Source organism: Eumetopias jubatus, unplaced genomic scaffold (genome assembly GCF_037043125.1).
Source record: "Eumetopias jubatus isolate StellerSeaLion01/CBP00866 unplaced genomic scaffold, mEumJub1_p1.0 scaffold_10, whole genome shotgun sequence".
Taxonomy (NCBI): domain Eukaryota; kingdom Metazoa; phylum Chordata; class Mammalia; order Carnivora; family Otariidae; genus Eumetopias; species Eumetopias jubatus.
The window spans coordinates 64,818,626-64,837,793 of NW_028274816.1; the positions used below are offsets into that span (position 1 = coordinate 64,818,626).

Sequence of the window (19,168 nt, forward strand, 5' to 3'; positions counted from 1 at the left end):
ATAGTTCCCCCAGGTTGTATGACTGTACTTGGGAAAAAAAACAGCTTTTGAATACTTGGTTATGTCATACTGTCAGCCCATTTAGCACTGTCTCTCTACTATATGCACACCTTTTGGGTACTTTCAGGGTGGGAGACTACACTGGAAAGTAAAGAGTTAACTACAAAGTCTGACATTCCTGAGAAGGAACCAGCCCATGACCTGAAAATGGAAGAATTCTCAAGGGATGACACCTGGTCCCCTACGTCAAGAGACGTCTCACAGGGTGAGGCCCAGGAAGTCTTGGACACAGCACTGAAGCAGGTGGGGCCAACTCAGGAAGAAACCCTCCCTCAGAAAAGCCCCCCATCCCGGGCAAACACTAGCCTTGTCACAAGCCATATTTCACTCCAGAAAACTCTCCCTAGAAAACGCTTGCGCAAGCGTGGCTCGCAGGTTAAGAAGGTGACGCGCGGTCCGTGTGTCAAAGTTCATCAGAAGGGCCACAAAGGGGAAAAAGCCAGAGAAAATAGTGGTTGTGGGAGAGCCTTCAGCCGGAGCGCTCAGCAGATCACATTCACAAGAATCCACAAAGGGAGCCAAGTTTGCCGATGCAGCGAATGTGGCAAAACTTTCCGAAACCCAAGATACTTCTCTGTACATAAAAAAATCCACACAGGAGAGAAGCCGTACGTGTGTCAGGACTGTGGGAAGGCATTTGTTCAGAGCTCCTCCCTCACACAGCATCAGAGAGTCCACACAGGAGAGAGGCCATTTGAGTGTCATGAGTGTGGGCGGACCTTCAATGACCGCTCGGCCATCTCCCAGCACCTGCGGACTCACACTGGAGCCAAGCCCTACCAGTGCCAGGACTGCGGGAAAGCCTTCCGCCAGAGCTCCCATCTCATCAGGCACCAGAGAACGCACACCGGGGAGCGCCCCTACACGTGCAACAAATGCGGAAAGGCCTTCACCCAGAGCTCACACCTCATTGGGCATCAGAAGACACACAGTGGGGTAAAATGCAAGAAGAAACAGCCTACCTCATAGCCCTCCAGCTGAGCCAGTTGAAGAGACAATGCCTTTTCAGCCTGATCCTGCAGCGTAACACGAACAGACCTGGTTGGCATTCAGAACTGAATGTGAAAAGCAGCATTGAGTGATGATGTTCTCAAGACCAAAGGACAACCAGGGAGACCACCCTGCACATGAGTAAATAAGCAAATTGGTGGGGAGTTGTTGCTAATGAATATAGGTTGGAAAAACATTTAATTTTTCACTCACTTGATTTGCCATTATAATTTGTTTGCTCATTTGGTCATTAAAAATGATACTCGTGAAACCTGAAAATGCTTATAATGTAAGTTTGAAAAGCCAGGTACCAAAAAGTCTGTGCACTGATATTATATTTGTGGTAAAGTATTTATGCATATGGACAAGGACTAAAAGAGAACAGGATAAATAAACTATTTCTGTGATAGAATCTCTTTTTACCACCTATTAAATATTTTTTCATTAATAATCTGATATTTAAAGTAAGCAGCATTAAAACAAAATAGATTGTCAGACCAGTTCTAGAAGACTCCACGCAAGGCTGCAGTCCCTCCGGCCCAAGATTCCAAATGAGTTAGGATGAATGGCTCATTCTGATCCTTAGAACATCATCAACATGCAGGGAATGTTAGGTTCAGGGAATGGAAATCTTGAACAACCACTGGAGACCTAGTGGGAAGGAAACCCCAGGCCAGCGTGGGAAATTCCCGGGAACGTTCATTCGATTCACATTTCCACTTTTCCTACAGGACTCCTTCAAGGGAAGGAACTACCCTGGCCGGATGCTCATCACCAAGTTGAGCAGCAGGAAACTGGCAGCATTAAGGCATGTGTTTGATGCCCGCATTTCATTTTTTTACATGAAAGGACAGATTAAAATCATTTCTCCCGGTCACACAGCCTGTAACCTGCAGCCCATCCCACCCCTTGCTCCACAACTTCACCTCTGCTCTCGAGTTGTGCGTAATATTTCAAAACGTGTTCTAAAACTCTTGGGTCAGATATTGAACTTATGCTCATCAGATATTGGTTGAATGCTGCTGAGCACGCCTCTTAAGAGCCCTTGGGCTCATGCTGACAAGGGTGAGGCACAGTCATGCCTTCTGGAGTGAGAGTGTCTCGCTCCTTTCTCTACAGAAGTGAATAGCCCCTGGAGACAGACTAGTGGGGCCAGGAGGCCAGGTGCCTGGAGAATGTTGATGGCACACCAGCTGTCCTGTTGCCCTTCATGCATCAGGCACAGGGCACAGGGCTGCTGTATCACATTTAAACATCTTCACATGTTAACTTCTTTGAGAGATTAAACATACAGGGGCTGAAGAACTTACCAGGGCCTGCTGCCCTCCCACTACACAGTTGGCAGATCTTTCTAGGGGAGACAGAGCACTTTTCAGTGGAGAACATCAGTTCCTTTTCCAAGTCCTGATGATGTAGGGATGTCTGTTCACCTTGGGAGTGGCCTCACAATGATGCCCATTGCCCACTAGTGAAGGCCGCAGCCATGTCCTCAAACGAGGTCAGCTCATCCTGAAACGTCATACACTGATTTGTTGCCAGAAGGTGGTCACTGAAGGAGGTGAGCTGACTGCTTTCACATCTGTGGTGGTTTCAGATACGGCTACAAATGCTTTGCCTTTCCTCCATTCCTAGAATCTGGCTGGGCTGGTGACTGCTTCCATCCATAGGGTTGGCAGAAGTCAAGCTGTGTAACTTCCATGAGATGAGGTCATTAAGGATGCTGGGGTTTTCTGTTTCCTCAGGGAAACGGAAGTGGTGTTATCAGCTGAAACTGTGACAAGGGCACATGATGTTGAGTGGTGAATGAGGAGAGGAGAAATCATCCCCTCAGGGTGAACAGATGAGGGTGAGCTTGCCTAGCAGCTCATCCAGGGACCCTGAGGTTTGGGGTCATTTACTGAAAGGGACCAAATTTGAAATCCAGGTGACTGCTTTAGAAGGCCAGAGAAATTCATCTCTGAAGTGAAGGTTAGAGTTCCCACTTCCCTTAAAGTAGGATGAGATGATGCAGGATTCGAATATATGAAGCTGGTGGTTTCCCATCTTTTCCCACCCACACATAATTCATATCAGCAGCACCCACCATTACATTCACGAGTTTGCCATCAGGGCTCAGTGTCTCTGAATCTCCTGGGGGATCATGGGAGGCACAGTGACAGCCCCACAGGTGTCCACTGCTGGTCCCCAGAACCTGTGAAAATGGTGCTTCACATGGCCAGAGGGACTTTGCAGATGTGATCAATTATGTTACGATTTTGAAACAGGAAGATCATCCTGGATTATCCCCATGGGCCCAATGTCATCACAAAGGTCATTATAAGAGGGAGACAGAAGGGTATGAATGAGTAAGAGAGGAAGATATAACAAAAGCAGGGATTGGAGTGATGCAGGGCTATAAGCCAAGGAATGCGAGTGGCTTCTAAAGGCTGGTAACGGCAAGGAAATGGACTCATTTTCTAGTGCCTTCAGAATGAACACAGTCCTGGAGACATCTTGATTTCAGCCCAGTGATAGACTTCTGACCTCCAGGATGGTAAAATAACAAATCTGTATTCAAGCCACTAACTTTGTGGTAATTTGTTTCTGCATTGATAGCAAACTAAAACATGGGGTATACATGATTTGCAAGTTTCTACCAATGGGTGCTGATCTGTGCCATAAGGGATGGTGTATCTCAATGGGAAGCACTGGATCTGCTGGAGGTTATAGGGGCAGACACTGTGCCTGGGGTTGGCAACCCAAAGAGAACTAGTGGTTTGATTCTACTGGAACGAATCTCAGTTCTTACAGAAATGTGGAGATTGGTTAGGTAGGAAAAGTCTAACAGTCTGGATGAGTAGGATGATCGGACTTTTTTTGTGAGCTTGGGACAAGGACTGTTATCTGCTAGAAAAGGATGCAAATGTAACATCTGGGGGAGAGGCAGCTGCACTTACAGAAATGGATGAGGTAGAATTATGAGTCATCTGAAGGCTGGAGAAAACGGCCCAGTTCACAAGCTGAGACCTGGCTTTTCTCAGAGCCTCGGATCACAGAACACAGAAACAACCACCCTTATTACTCTTCAAAGCTGGCATTTAATGACAGCCAACAATCTGGACCACCGTCAGAGCCCCTGCTTCGTTTCAGTATCTTCTTAGGGCGCACAATAACCTTGCCAGGCCAGCAGTATTCTTCCTGATTTGTGGGTGAACAGAAGGAAACTCAGCAAGTTGTGCAAAGGGACAGAAGTAGAAGTGGCAGAGCTGGGAGATGTACATGCTTTGGGTCACTTGCTCAACAAGCAGTCCTTGAATGCCTGGAGAAAAAAATTCAAAGCCCACATGAGAATCATCCACCTGCTCATAGGGGCTTCAATTATACTTAGAAAAATATGTCCGATGGAAGATCATAGAAGAGGGGTACCTGGGTAGCTCAGTTGGTTAAGTGTCTGCCTTTGGCTCAGGTCATGGGATCATGCCCTGTGTCAGGGTCCCTGCTTGGTGGGGAGTCTGCTTTTCCCTCTGCCTCCCCCTCACCCCCGCTTGTGCTCTCTCGTTCCCTCTCTCAAATAAATAAATAAAATCTTAAAAAAAAAAGGTCTGAAGAGAACAAAGACATTTCAGTGTGAGCAAGGTACTATAAAAGAAGAAACTATAATTTAAAACCTATATGCAACTAAAAAATGGCACTTAAAACCAAAATCAATTTGAGATACAAGGAGAACTTGATTAGAGCAAAGAAAAGAAAAAGCAACTGTGGAGAAGGAATTTGGTATGTTGCCTTCGGAATCAGACATATCTAGTATATGAAATAAACACTGAAAAATTGAATAAATATTCAATTTAATAGGTGTATGTAGGATTTTTGTACTCTTATGGTTTCAAGAATATATGTGTGCTTAATCACAAAAAACTTTAACAAATATTAAATATAAATTTTTATAGGTGACATATCTGATCATAAATTAACAGAAGTATGAGTGAATAATAAAAAAGTATAGGTGAATAATAATAACATTATAAAATTATCTTAATTTCCTGAGCATTAAGAAATAACTTCCAAACTAATCCTTGAACCAAAGAGAAAATAAAATCAGATTATTAACTACCTTAAAAAGAGAACACGGAGTTCCTGGGTGGCTTAGTCCGTTGGGCATCTGACTCTTGATTTCAGCTCAGGTCATGATCTCAGGGTTGTGGGATCAAGCCCTGCATCAGGCTCCGTGATCAGCAGAGGGTATGCTTGAGATTCTCTTCCTCTCCCTCTGCTCCTCCCCCGGCGCTCATGCATGCATGTGTGCACTCTCTCTCAAATAAATAAATCTTTTTTTAAATAACAAAAACGAGAACACAACAAAATAAATGGTGCACAGCTAAGCTGTATAACAGGAAAAATTACGACCTTGGTTGTATTATTAAAGTAGAATTATCAAAAAGAATATTTTACTTTAAGGAATTGGAAAAACAGTAATAATAAACCAAAAATGAAACAGAAATGTATCAAGTTAATTGAGATTAAAGCCAAAGTTAATGAAATGGAGAAAGGAAGAGAAAGGAAGAGTTAAGATAATAGATAAACCCCCTCACAAGCCTGATTCAGAAAACAAAATTATAAATGAGAAAAAAAGATAACCTCGGGTACAGAAAAGATGAATTATAAGAACTTACACAGAACTATATGGACATTTTCCTAATATAAATACAACAAAAGTGACCCAAGAAGCAGCAGAAAACTAAAATAAAATAATTATCATGGAAGTGACATGGACACAAAGCCCAGGAGACTTTATAGCTGACTTTAAATCTAACACTATTCCAAATTGTTAAAGAACTCCACATCAAAACAAAATGGACAGCTTCATAATGAAGATAACATAATACCCCCATCTGATAAAGATGGTATAAAAAATTTATCATTCAGACTCATCTATGAATATATGTTGAAAATATTTTAAAAAGAAAAGAAAGTATTTAATCAAACCAGCAGTGTATCTAAAGAAAAACACTCTGACCAGTTTATTTCAGGAATACAAGAAGGCTTCAATTTCAGAAAATTTATCCATAAAGTTTATTCAACAGTCTAAAGAACTCATGCCCAAGAAAAACTATGAATAATCAACACGGGATGCCTTTCAGCTGGACTTCCCTGTTAGACATTCTATAATTCATATTGGAGAGGAACCCCATGAATGTCATGAATGTGGTAGAGCTTTTGGTAGGACATCTCAACTAATTAGGCATCAGAAAACTCACACTGAAGAGAAACTATTCTGTTGTAATTAGTTTGGGAAATCTTTCAGTCACATCCTTGATTTTAATATTTATCAAAGAAAGCATAATAGAGGGAAGCCTTATGAGTATAGTCAATATAGGAAATCTTTCAGAGCTCTGGCTTTATTTCACAGCAGAGAACTCACATTGAAGAGAAGCCTTATGAATATATTCAGTGTGGGAAATACTTCAGTCGGAGTTCTCACTGTTACTCATCAGAGAATTCATACTGAAGAGAAACTGCATGAGTATCCTCAGTGTGGAAAATCTTTCAGCTGGAGTTCTTATTAGGGCATAGAGAACTCACACTGGAGAGCAATCTCATGAGTGTCACAACTGTCCAAAATCTTTCAACTAGAATTCTCACTTAACTGAATATCAAAGAACTCATATCAGAGAGAATCCCTATAAATGTAATCAATGTATGCCAGCTAGCTTTACCCTACCTTAAAGGGCCAGGGAGTGGGTGGACAGAGTGGGATAGATCCAGTGTTGTTAATACTGGAGCAAAATTAAAAAGTAGCAATTTGATGTTATACAGGATTTTTTTTAAGATTTTATTTTTTTTTGACAGACACAGCAAGAAAGGGAACACAAGCAGGTGGAGTTGGAGAGAGAGAAGCAGGCTTCCCGCGGAGCAGGGAGCCCAATGCGGGGCTCGATCCCAGAACCCTGGGATCATGACCTGAGCCGAAGGCAGACGCTCCACGACTGAGCCACCCAGGTGCCCCTATACAGGATTTTTTTTTTAAGATTTTATTTATTTGAGAGGGAGAGTGAACAAGCAAAAGCACAAGAGCAGGGGAGGGAGAAGCAGACTCCCTGCTGAGCAGGGAGCCCAAAGTGGGGCTTGATCCCAGGATACTGGGATCATGACCTGAGCCAAAGGCAGCCACTTAACTGACTGAGCCACCTGAGTGCCCCGCAGGATTTTTTTTTAGTTGAATATGATTGCCATTATTTTCATTACTTTATCCACCTGAGACAGGGCCGTAGTCCAAGACTAAGGTTCCACTGTCCTTCCATCTCAACCTTTCTGAGTAGAAAGATTGGGGAAGAAAGCCCAAGTTAAAATAAGTTGTTCTTGGAGAAGAAGGGGTCAGGCCCTCAGAGAACACATCCAGCTCTGGAGGGAAAGTGGTGATGTAACCAGTCCAAGCTTGTTCCACTCATAGTGGAACAGGTCCATAAGTGGAGAGGCAAGATGTTGGGGTAAGGAAAGTGACTTTATTCAGGAATCCAGCAGACTGAGAAGATGATGGACTACGTCCTAATGAACCATCTTAACTTAGCATGAAATATGAGCTGCTTTTGTAGCCCAAGCTCCTGGGTGGTCCTAACAGACCAGGTTCGCCCACTCAATGCCAACAAAATCCAAAGGCAGAGAGACAGGTGGTGGTGAAATAAGAAAGAAATTTATTTCAGTGAGGCCAACCCCAGGAAGACAGTGTACTAATGTCTCAAAGACTATTCCCAAAATGCTGAAAATACTTCCACATTTATAAAAGGAAAATGTGGGGCAAAGGTGGGTGGGTATGTGAAGGTAGGTAGGCACTGATGGTCAAATCAATCACTATCTTGGGGTCAATCACAGGTGGGGTTTTGCTGGCTCAGGGCAGTCCTTATTATTTGAGGGAGTAGCTTTGGTTCCCTTCAGGGGATGCTTTGCCTTCAGGTTCTTCCACTTGAGCCAAGAGACAAGAGGAAAGAAGAACCCAACTAGAAAGTTTGAGATCACAATGGAGGGAGCCGAGGTCCTCTTTCATTTTTATGTTAAGAGGAGGAATTGGGAGGAGTTGGAGAGGTGACTTATCTGTAAACATTTAGGTGCGAACAAGGATCCAAAGGCTGTGAAACTGTCACCAGCTAGACCCCAAGATCTAACCTTTACTGCTCATCTGCTTGTATGCACCGACCTTTATCCCACATTTTTCCTTTAGCTCACCTTTCCAGCTCATCTTTTAGGCAAAAGACCCAAGGGGCGGGTGCCTGGGTGGCTCAGTCGTTAAGCGTCTGCCTTTGGCTCAGGTCGTGATCCCAGGGTCCTGGGATCAAGCCCCGCATCGGGCTCCCTGCTCTGTGGGAAGCCTGCGTCTCCCTCTCCCACTCCCCCTGCTTGTGTTCCCTCTCTCGCTGTGTCTCTGTCAAATAAATAAATAAAATCTTGGGCGCCTGGGTGGCTCAGTTGGTTAAGCGACTGCCTTCGGCTCAGGTCATGATCCTGGAGTCCTGGGATCGAGTCCCACATCGGGCTCCCTGCTTGGCAGGGAGTCTGCTTCTCCCTCTGACCCTCTTCCCTCTTGTGCTCTCTATCTCTCATTCTCTCTCTCAAATAAATAAATAAAATCTTTAAAAAAATAAATTAAATAAATAAAATCTTAAAAAAAAAAAAAAGATTCAAGGGGCATAGCATCCCATGATGGAAACCAAAAGCATTCCTCAAGCAATAACAAACTGCTCTAAAAACTAAAGTCTCTCAATTTGACAGAAGGAGTAGCAGCATCAGCAGTATGATGGAGTTAAGACTCAGTGTAGCAAGGCAAAAAGACTTGAGTTCAAATCCTGTCAGCAACACTTCCTAACTGGTTGATTTTGAACTTGCTCTCTCTGGATTCAATCTCTTTGCATTTAGAATGAAGAAAATAAAAAGTACCTCACAAAGTATTATGGGTATCAAAATATTTAGTGTATGCATTTAGTATTTTAAAAGAATGCAGAATTCTGCCAGCATTAATTTACCAGCTCTCTTAGATGTCTGCAGAGGTGTTCAACCCTGATTGCACATTGGAAATCACTTGGAGTGCTTGAAAAATACATGCTGGGACCCATGCGCAGGGATCCCATATTGTTTACAAATAGTTGCATATTTTTAAAATTATTTGTAAATTATATTTACAAGTTTACCACAAACTTGTGTGGGTTAAAACAATACAAATTTGTTATCGTACACTTCTGGAGGTCAGAAGTCTAAAATGGGTTTCACTGTGCTAAGATGAAGCAGTCAGCAGGACTGCATTCCTTCTGGAGGTTTTTTGCCTTTCCAGCTTCTAGAGCCTGTCTGCATCCCCTGACTTGTGGCCCCCATCAGTAATTTAACAGTCCAATCTCAGCTTCCTTTGTCACACCTGTTTCTCTGACTCTCATTCTCCTGCCTCCTCCTTTCACTTATAAGGACCCCATGATTGCATTGAGCCCACCAAAATAATCCAAGACAATCTCTCCATCTCAAAATCCTTAGCTTGATCATGTCTGCCAAGTCCTTTTGCCATTCATATAAGGTAACATATTTACAAATTCCAGGGGTTATGATATGTATATCTTAGTGGGGTGGGGAGTGGAGGACATCACTCTGACAAGCACAGAAAGTTCCAGAGATACCATATTCCACTTGGAGGCATGTGTGGGGCACCAGAGCCAAGGAAAGCATCCTGGCTAGAAGGTCTCTGCTGCCACTTCCCTTGATTCCAGCCCCTTTCCATGCCTACCTCTCCAGCTTTCCTTGCCTGAAATCTTTCCAATAGGGCCTTTTTCTGCCTGAAATCAGCCAGCAGCAGTTTATGTCGTTGCTAACACGGACAACCAAAATGATTAAATTGGAAGAGGGGAGAAGGCATTTATTGTCCCATGTGGCATTAGTTAGTAGGTCCAGAAAGCACCAGAGGATTCTCCCCTATGCTAAGCCAATAGGATCCTGTTACTAGCTGAAATCAAATTCTCAGCAACAAGAAGCCCTCTGCCAGATTCATTCTGTACCTGCACTCTCAGGCACATCTTAGGTATTTTTTTTTAAGATTTTATTTATTTGAGAGAGAGAGAGAGAGAGCACGAGAGAGGGAAGAGGGTCAGAGGGAGAAGCAGACTCCCCGCTGAGCAGGGAGCCCGATGTGGGACTCGATCCCGGGACTCCAGGATCGTGACCTGAGCCGAAGGCAGTCGCTCAACCAACTGAGCCACCCAGGCGCCCCTGGCACATCTTAGGTATTAAATGAGACACAGACTCTCAAACTCTGTTTAAATATGAAATCTAGCAGAAGCCTTTAATCCCACCCCAGGCACGGTGCTCGAGGGGGTTGGGAGAGCTGGGATGAAGACACGGCAATAACTGTCTTTTGGGGCTTAACAGTGAAAACCCTCCCAAAACCTTGCAGGTGTCAAATGAAAAAAATCTGGGCTTAAAAGAGAGACTTTATTGGAAAAAACTACAGTAATAGAGAGGAAGCTCTCACCACAAGATCTGCTTCTCAAAGGTCAGGCAGAAAAAGGCTTTGCTTTTATGGAGTTGCTAGAAAAAAAGAACAGGCATTGGACCGTTGATCAAGGAACGTCTTCTCCTCTCCTCCCTCTCCTTCTCCTCTGTCACCTGATTTTCCTGAGGGGTGTTGAGGGGCTATTTAGCATTCTGATGCTGCCCAAGCTGATGGTACCTCAGAGTTTAGGGTCCTGTGGGAAGGAGAGATTAACTAAAGTTTGGTCATATCAAGGTCACAAATACATACTTTTTACCTTTTTTAAAATAATCGCGGGGCGCCTGGGTGGCTCAGTCATTAAGCGTCTGCCTTCAGCTCAGGTCATGGTCCCAGTGTCCTGGGATCGAGCCCCGCATCAGGCTCCCTGCTCGGCGGGGAGTCTGCTTCTCCCTCTCCCACTCCCTCTGCTTGTGTTCCCTCTCTCGCTGTCTCTCTCTGTGAAATAAATAAATAAATAAATCTTTAAAAAAAAAAAAAAGCTCTACATCCAACATGGGGCTTGAACTCACAACCCCAAGATCAAGAGTTGCACGCTCTATGGATTGATCCAGATAGGCACCCCAAGGTCACAAATATTTTGTTCCAGGGCACCTGGGTGGCTCAGTCGGTTAAGCGACTGCCTTCGGCTCAGGTCATGATCCTGGAGTCCCGGGATCGAGTCCCGCATCAGGCTCCCTGCTCAGCGGGAAGTCTGCTTCTCCCTCTGACCTTCTTCCCTCTCATGCTCTCTCTCTACCATTCTCTCTCTCTCTCAATAAATAAAAATCTTTATAAAAAAACAAATATTTTGTTCCAATTGATCAACAGGGACAAATAGTTCAGCTAATCTTGTATGAGACAAAGGATGGGAAAGTGTCTGGCCTTATCCTAGATAAACAAGGGTGTTATCTGGGGTCTTATCTAATTCAAGTGGGGAATGGTGGTTTTGCATGCAGTAATACTTCTCCAGGAACATAAGGCTGGGGAGATTTCTTCCACTGCTGCTGTTTTCCAGGAATACAGGGTGGGGTAAAGTTCAACACTCACAGGAAACAAAGATGTTAACAGAAATGTATCATCAGGGGCATAATGGGGATGAGACCATCAGAATTGGGAGGCTATATTTAGAGATTAACATTTTCTCAAAGAGGGCATAACAACATCTGAAGTCCAGCTGGCTGACAAGTCTTCTTACTCTACAGAGTAGCCTTCTGCAGCTTTACCGGCAAAGGGGACATCCTGGCTCTCATCTCACTGGGGTTTTTCTACCTGCATTGAGAAGAGCCAACGGCAGAAATTCCATTCACAACACCAAGAGAAAGAAAAGCAGGTTTAAGAAGCTAAAAACTCACAAAATGGGAAGAAAAAGGATGAGCGAGCAATGCCCTATAAGGGAGTGGTGCCCTCTGGAATTGTGTGAGGGGCTGTCCAATTGGATAATTAATGTCAGACAGAGTGATCTTTTTGTTCTTGGAGCTGGAAACACATCCAAACCTAGGAGGCCCAGCTGGGTCAAAGGAGAGCTAATCAGCAGCGTTCCATCCAGTCCCAGGGTGGGATGCTCTGGGCTGCTTCTGCCTACAACCTTCCCTCCTGTGTGTGAGGTGGAGTGGTTCCTGACACTGGCACCAACACTCAGCCTGAACACCCTGACTTTGAGGGCTCCAGTTAAGGGTTCCTCTTGGCAGCAATGAGGAAATTGAGGTTCCAGGAGAAAAGGAGACACAGCTGAGACCAAACCAGGAGTTGAAGGACTCAGTCTGGTCTAAAACTGACAGGTAGTGGGGAAAACCCAAGCTCTGGAGTGAGATGGTCTCAGTTCAAATCTCAGCTTTTCCACTTAACAGCTGTGCCACCTTGAGCTAGTTACTTAACCTCTCCTGTGCCTCAGTTTTTCTAGCTATTTCACAGGGAAGTTAAGATAGTGTCTATCTTGGGGCGCCTGGGTGGCTCAGTCGGTGAAGTGTCTGCCTTCAGCTCAGGTCATGATCCCAGGGTTCTGGGCTCAAGCCCAGCATCAGGTTCCCTGCTCGGCGGGGAGCCTGCTTCTCCCTTTCCCTCTGCTGCTCCCCCTACTTGTGCTCTCTTGCTCTGTCAAGTAAGTAAATAAATAAATCTTAAAAAAAAAAAAATAGTGTCTATCTTACAGGATTGCTGAGAAAAGTACTGAGTTAATACATGTGCTTTACAGGGCTGACAGTAGGTCCTTAATCTACTGCTACTGTCATTACTATTATTATTAGCTCCTCTTTCAACCCTCCACCAATTTATAAGAGCTTAATAATAAAAAAGTGAGAAGAGCCAGAATCACCCTGAAAAAGGAGGACAATGAGAGAGGGCGAGCTGTACAAAATTTAATATAATTTTAAAATTGTAATATTGGCACATGAATAGACAGGTCAACTCAACAGAAAATCCAGAAATACTCAAATGCATGTGGAAATTAAGTGTATGATGAAAGAGGCACCTCAGAACAGTGAGGAAAATTGTAAACTATTTCGCTAGTATAACTATAGAGCCATATGGCAAAAGATAAAATGGAAGTCATTCCTCACACCATAAACTAGGATGAAGTACTGTACTATTCATCTAATACTACATAAGTAGTAGAAGATACATAGGTGAATTCCCCCATAATTATGGTATTTCCTATCCACGAATCAAAATCCAGAAGCAATAAAGAAAAACAATGATAAATTTGATAAACTTTAACATGGGGGGAAAAAAACCACAACACTATTACCAACATAAAAGAAAAAAGATTACAAACTGAAAAACTGCAATTTGTAATTTAAACTATTTAAAATATTGCCAACAAAGAACTTGTAAAACTAGAGTAAAAGACTAACAACCCTACAGAAAAATGGGCAAAATATGAACAATTCAAGAACAAGAAATAAAATGGTTCTTATACATCTTATACATATTAAAAGATGCTCATTAGAGAAATTCTTACTCATAAAGATATGCCAACTAGAACTACACATTGAAATACTATTTCTTACCTATCAGATTTGCAAAGAGTCAAAGTCTGATGCCACAACCAGCTGATGAGACTGTCCACCCTTCCTACGTTGTTCATGGGATGCAAAAAGGCACAACGCCAAAGGAGAGGAATTGGGCAAAAGTACATATACGTTTACCTTTGACCAACCAATCCCACTTCTATTCTATTCCAAATATACGCTGGCAGAAATACAAAATGACCCAAGCACAGGAGTATCCATTACAGCACTTTTTTTTTTTTTAAAGATTTACTGTATTTTAGAAAAAGAAAAAGTTGGGGGTGGGACAGAGAGAATCTCAAGCAAACTCCTTGCTGAGCATGGAGCCCAGTGTAGGGCTCAATCACATGACCCTCAGATCATGACCAGAGCCAAAACTAAGAGTCTGGCTTAACCGAGCCACGTAGTCACCCCATGCAGCACTATTTTTAATAGCGAAAAGCTGGACACAGCTTATATGTCATCAATAGAGGGCTAATGGAAGGAACTGCCATCCTGCCACTCAGTAGTGCCCAGGACAACTGTCAGACAGTGGTCTCCCCAGCCAAATGGTTAAGTGGGAACAACAAAGTACATCACAGGACTATGTGTGGTATAGGACCTTTACCTAAGGAAGGGGGTAGAATACGCAAGCAGAATGTTATTTGCATATACATATATTTTTTAATGGAAGAAGTGGGGGGCAGTGAAGGGGAAAAAAATAAAATGGAAGGATAATCCAAAACTTACATAAATGGTTACCAGTGGAGGAGAGCAGCAATAGAGGGAAGAGCAGGCATAGAGGCTAGGCTTCTCTGAGTATACGTTGTTTTTGTAGTTTTCGCTTTGGAGCCATAAAAGTGTTTTGTATTAATATAAATTAGGTTTTTAAAAATTTTTTTTAAAGATTTTATTTATTTAAGAGAGAGAGCCACAAGTCGGGGGAGGGGAGAGGGATCAAGACGCCCGGCTTGATCCAGGACCCCGGGGATCATGATCTGAGCCGAAGGCAAACACGTAACTGACTGAGCCACCCAGGTGCCCCAAATTAGGTTTTTTTAAAGCGATCTCTAGGGGTGCCTGGGTGGCTCAGTCGGTTACGCGTCTGCCTTCGGCTCAGGTCATGACCTCGGGGTCCTGGGATCGAGCCTCAAATCGGGCTCAGTCTGCTTCTCCCTCTGCCCACTTCCTTGTGCTCTCTGTCTCAAATAAACAAAATCTTTTCTTTTTTTTTTAATAATTAGACGTAGTCTTTCTTTTTTTTAAGATTTTATTTACTGGGGCGCCTGGGTGGCTCAGTCGGTTAAGCGTTTGCCTTCGGCTCGGGTCATGATCCCAGGGTCCTGGGATGGAGCCCCACGTCCGGCTCCCTGTCCGGCTCCCTGCTCAGCGGAGAGCCTGCTCCTCCCTCTCCCTCTGCCTGCCACTCCGCCTACTTGTGCTCTCTCTCTCTCTCTCTGTCAAATAAACAAAATTAAAAAAAAAGAGGGAGAAGAAGCAGGCTCCCCGCTCAGTAAGGAGCCCAATGTGGGGCTCAATACAGGACCCCGGGATCACGACCTGAGTCGAAGGCAGATGCTTAACTGACTGAGCCACCCAGGTGCCCCAAATCAAATCTTAAAAAGTAATAATAAAGTGATCTCTAAAAACTGAAAATATTCAGTGAAAAGGTTACCACATTGATAATAATTATTTCTAGTAACTTTAGAGCACAGTAATGTCACTGTGGAGATATAGTCTAAGGACAAAAAGAATTGCAGAGAAATCTTGAATTCTCCCTAATAATATTGAAGATAATTTGAAACATAAACCAAGTAATTCTCCTGATGTCATTAGGAACCAAGATTTCAGCAATAATAATAAATTAAAGCCTTGTAATTCCTAAATTTGAATTAGAATTATCAAGATAAATCCAAAATCTGTTTTCTCTTAAAAATATATATCCCAACTTTGTCCACTGAAGAGGTTTATAACAATAACTACCCTAGTAGTATGGTACTCCTAGTGCCCAGATCTCTAAAACACATTTCCCACTAAAAAGAACCAGGGTTCCTCAGAGAAGTAGCTAATTCCAGGGCAGAGGCAGGAAATTTACAGAATGAGCCTTGTGACATCTTCTCTGACTAGAAAGCAAAGTTATCAAAACCTACTCAGATCATGTCGAAAGAACACAGAAGCCAGCTTGAGGGAGCTGCTCGTGGCCACCATTTGGAAAACCGAAGCATCAAATTATTCACTCCAACAGATTAAAACACATAGAATACGTTAAAAATCTATGTATATAAAACATACTCACTGGCTACCTTTGGAGATTGCTAGCACATCTGTTTTCTCAAAGCAAAGGCAAAGAATGAAGCATTTATCCTGTGTTTCCTGAACACACTCTACCTCCTCAGGGTAACCAAAAAATTAGTAAAGGAAACTTTTTTCTTATGGAAGAATTCCAGCAAAAAGATTCAGAAGAAATGATATAACTAGAAAACTACCATTTTATAACTCCTAATGAAATAGCAGGTATAAGCAATGACCGCTAAAACCATTCTGCAAAAAATGCTGGACAATTCTATGATAGATGAATCAGGCTGTCAACACTTCATCACAATAAACACAGAAGTGCACCAGACATTCTGTGCTTTCGCTTTCTTCCTTTCTTCTTCTCTTTCTTTTTTAAAGATTTTATTTATTCATTTGAGAGAGAAAGCACGAGCAGGGAAGAGAGGGAGAAGCGGGCTCTCTGACTCGGGGCTCGATCCCAGGACCCTGGGATCATGACCTGAGCTGGAAGGCAGTCGCTTAACAACTGAGCCACCCAGGTACCTCTATGCGCTTTCTGATGATGCAAAAGAACACACATGCACCACTTTGGATTGTCAAATATACAAACTTGAATCCAATTAAGCCTCTAGATCCAACTACCAGTTTACAGGAAAAACAAGGCAACAAGAAATGACATAAGGATACCATCACCAAAATCCAGAGTGTAGTAAATCCTATGGGAAAAATTTACCTGGTTTCAACAAATAGAAACAAAAGGAAAAAGCACATGTGGGGGAAATCCATAAATTACAAGACTTAAGCACACACTAACCAAATGCAAAGTGTGAACTTTGTTCAGATCCTAATTTAAATAAATAAAATGTAAAAAAAATGGACACAAGTGGGGTAAACACTGGATATTTGGTATTAAAGGAATTACTGCTAATATTTTTTAGGTGTGTTAATGACTGTAGTTATGTATTTAAAAGTCATCTTCTTCCCCACTGTATCTTTTTTTCCCAATAAATGTTGGCACCCTTATGTACTGAATTTTTTTTAAGAGTTATTCATTCGAGAGAGAGTATCAAGAGAGAGCATGAGCAGGGGGCAGAGGGAGAAAAAGATTGCCCGCTGAGCAGGGAGCCCCACTCAGGGATCTCAACAGGGGGCTCCACATGGGGCTCAATCCCATGGCCCTGGGATCATGACCTGAGCAGAAGGCAGATGCTTTAACGGGCTCAGCCACCCAGGTGGCCCTTTATGTACTGATTTTTAAATAGTCTTAGACATAATTCACATACACCCACTTAAAGTGTACAATTCAATGGTTTTTAATACACTGTTTTAACATCACTACCATCAACTTTAGAACATTTTTGTCACCCCCCCAAAAAAACTGATACCCATGTAGCAATCACTCACGTTTTCCCTCAAACTTCCCCAGCCCTAGGCAACCACTTATTTAGCTTCTCTATGGATTTTCCTATTCTACCAAAACTCATTCTCTTCTACAGATAGAATCTTAGGTATTTATGAGTGAAATGATGTGGGATTTGCTTCAAAATAACCCCATGGTGGCTGGGAGCAAGTGGGGATAAGATTAAATTTAAAAAGCTGAATGACGACAGTAAATGAAGCTGGATAAATGCATGGAGGGAAGCATGGGTTTTAATCACACTATTTGCCTTACTCTTGTATGTTTGAAATTTTCCATAATTGGGGTTTCTGGGTGGCTTAGTTGGTTAAGCGTCTGCCTTTGGCTCAGGTCATGATCCCAGGGTTCTGGGATCGAGCCCCGAGCTGGGCTCTCTGCTCAGCGGGAAGCCTGCTTTTCCCTTGCCCTCTGCCTGTGGCTCCCCCTGCTTGTGCTCTGTCAAATAAATAAAAATCTTTTTTGTTAAAAAAAACAAATTTTCCATAATAAAACCAAGGTCATTTATGATATCATTAGGAAAAGTCCCTAGGTGGACAGAGACAACATTAATTGACTCGGTGACTCAAAGAGGATCCCATTACTAACTCTGGTTCTTTCCATCTTTCTGCTCTGCCATTCTCAGCATGTCGACTGCTTGCCTCTTGGGCTTCGTCAAAGTGCTGACATGGCAGTACTGTTCTGCACGTTATACGCAGACAACACTGTCCAGAGACAATGAAAGAGGACATACTAGTGTCTTATGTCCATTTTTGAAGGGAACCTCCCCAGGAGCCCCCAGCAGATGCGTCATTTCTCCTTGGCCAGAAGGCCCTTGCCTAAGTCAGTAACACGGCAAGAGGCACGAGGCCACTCATCAAGATTCTCCCTTTGGAAGCTATATTCCAGACCTCCTGGAAGAATCTCCAAATTGCAGGGTCCTGTTAATAAGCATGAAGTACTTAAGAAGATGATGGCTGGGGCGCCTGGGTGGCTCAGATGGTTAAGCGTCTGCCTTCGGCTCAGGTCATGATCCCAGGGTCCTGGGATCGAGTCCCGCATGGGGCTCCCTGCTTCTCCCTCTGCCTCTCTGTCTCTCATGAATAAATCAATCTTAAAAAAAAAAAATGATGGCTGTTGGGTCAGCCCCAGGAAGAGTCCAAGCAGAGCACCCCTGACCCAAGGGAACAACAATTCAGGAGCTTACGAGGTTTGAGCAGAGCCAGAGAGGCTCCCGCCGGCCTGGGCAGGTTCCTGCGGTCTCCCTTCTTCGAGAGTCGGGGTGGGTCAGCAGCTGTCGGGCCTCAGGCTCTGACCCCACGACGCAGTGAGACAGCACACACAACAGACCATATGTAATGGAACGGACCCGTAACCTCTGCAGCAAGAGGGCCCAAACAGTCAGCCCTTGGGTCACTAACTGCCAGCTTCCCTATTTTTTGCCCCTGTCCCACTTAGGGCCAACCGGAGAAAGCCAAATAATGCTCCTCCAAGCAATCCTAAACCTAGGAGGCCCGCCTACGGTTAGCCGGTCTCAGCTTCCACGCTCGACAAAGACCATCCAGGGCGCACCGAGGCCGCTCCCCTGCCTGCCTGGGAGCCTCCGCGGAGTGCACAGGATGGCTGCGGACGGCCTCGCTGTAGCGGGCTCTGGTCGACGGCCGTTCCCAGCCCCCTTCAAGGCGCCCACAGCGGGTCGAGGTGACCGAATGGCCGACCAGGAAAGGCGGCGGCCGAGCGCCGTTCGGACACGAACCCGGGCCTCGACGCTGGTCGCAGACGTCCTCCATTCGGCGTCGCGTCCGTGAACCCGGGCTGCGGGGAGAAGTACTCCACGGAACACAGCCTAAGAAAAACAACTGTCTGTACCACAACACGGGCCGCTATAAAGGGGAAAAGGACCCCCTTCGAGGCTCAGGCCGCCGCCGGGGACGCGGGCAGGGAGAAACGGCCGCCGCCGCCGCCGCCGCCGCGCTGCCTTCTGGGACT

General features: G+C 44.1%; 1 protein-coding gene and 1 long non-coding RNA gene across 10 annotated transcripts in view; one reads left to right on the plus strand and one right to left on the minus strand.

Annotated features, from left to right (window-relative positions):
- ZNF274 (zinc finger protein 274) overlaps positions 1–1,462 on the plus strand; it is a 23,504-nt gene extending 22,042 nt beyond the window's left edge. For all 7 annotated transcript variants that reach the window (XM_028093293.2, XM_088026997.1, XM_028093297.2 and 4 more), the window contains one exon: positions 128–1,462. In XM_028093293.2, the coding sequence (XP_027949094.1) occupies positions 128–1,029 (902 nt within the window). In that variant the 3' untranslated portion in view covers positions 1,030–1,462. The remainder of the gene's footprint in view (positions 1–127) is intronic.
- Positions 383–19,140, minus strand: LOC114200968 (uncharacterized). 3 transcript variants are annotated; one of them, XR_015769084.1, is made up of 4 exons: positions 18,387–19,140; positions 10,529–10,984; positions 3,987–4,348; positions 383–2,821 (listed from the first exon to the last, which is right to left on the minus strand). It is a non-coding gene; the product is annotated as an uncharacterized LOC114200968 (long non-coding RNA). The 3 variants fall into 3 exon arrangements; XR_003607557.2 differs by having other exon boundaries at positions 383–1,701; positions 2,361–4,348; XR_015769083.1 differs by having other exon boundaries at positions 383–4,348.
- Between the last annotated feature and the right edge of the window lie 28 nt (positions 19,141–19,168).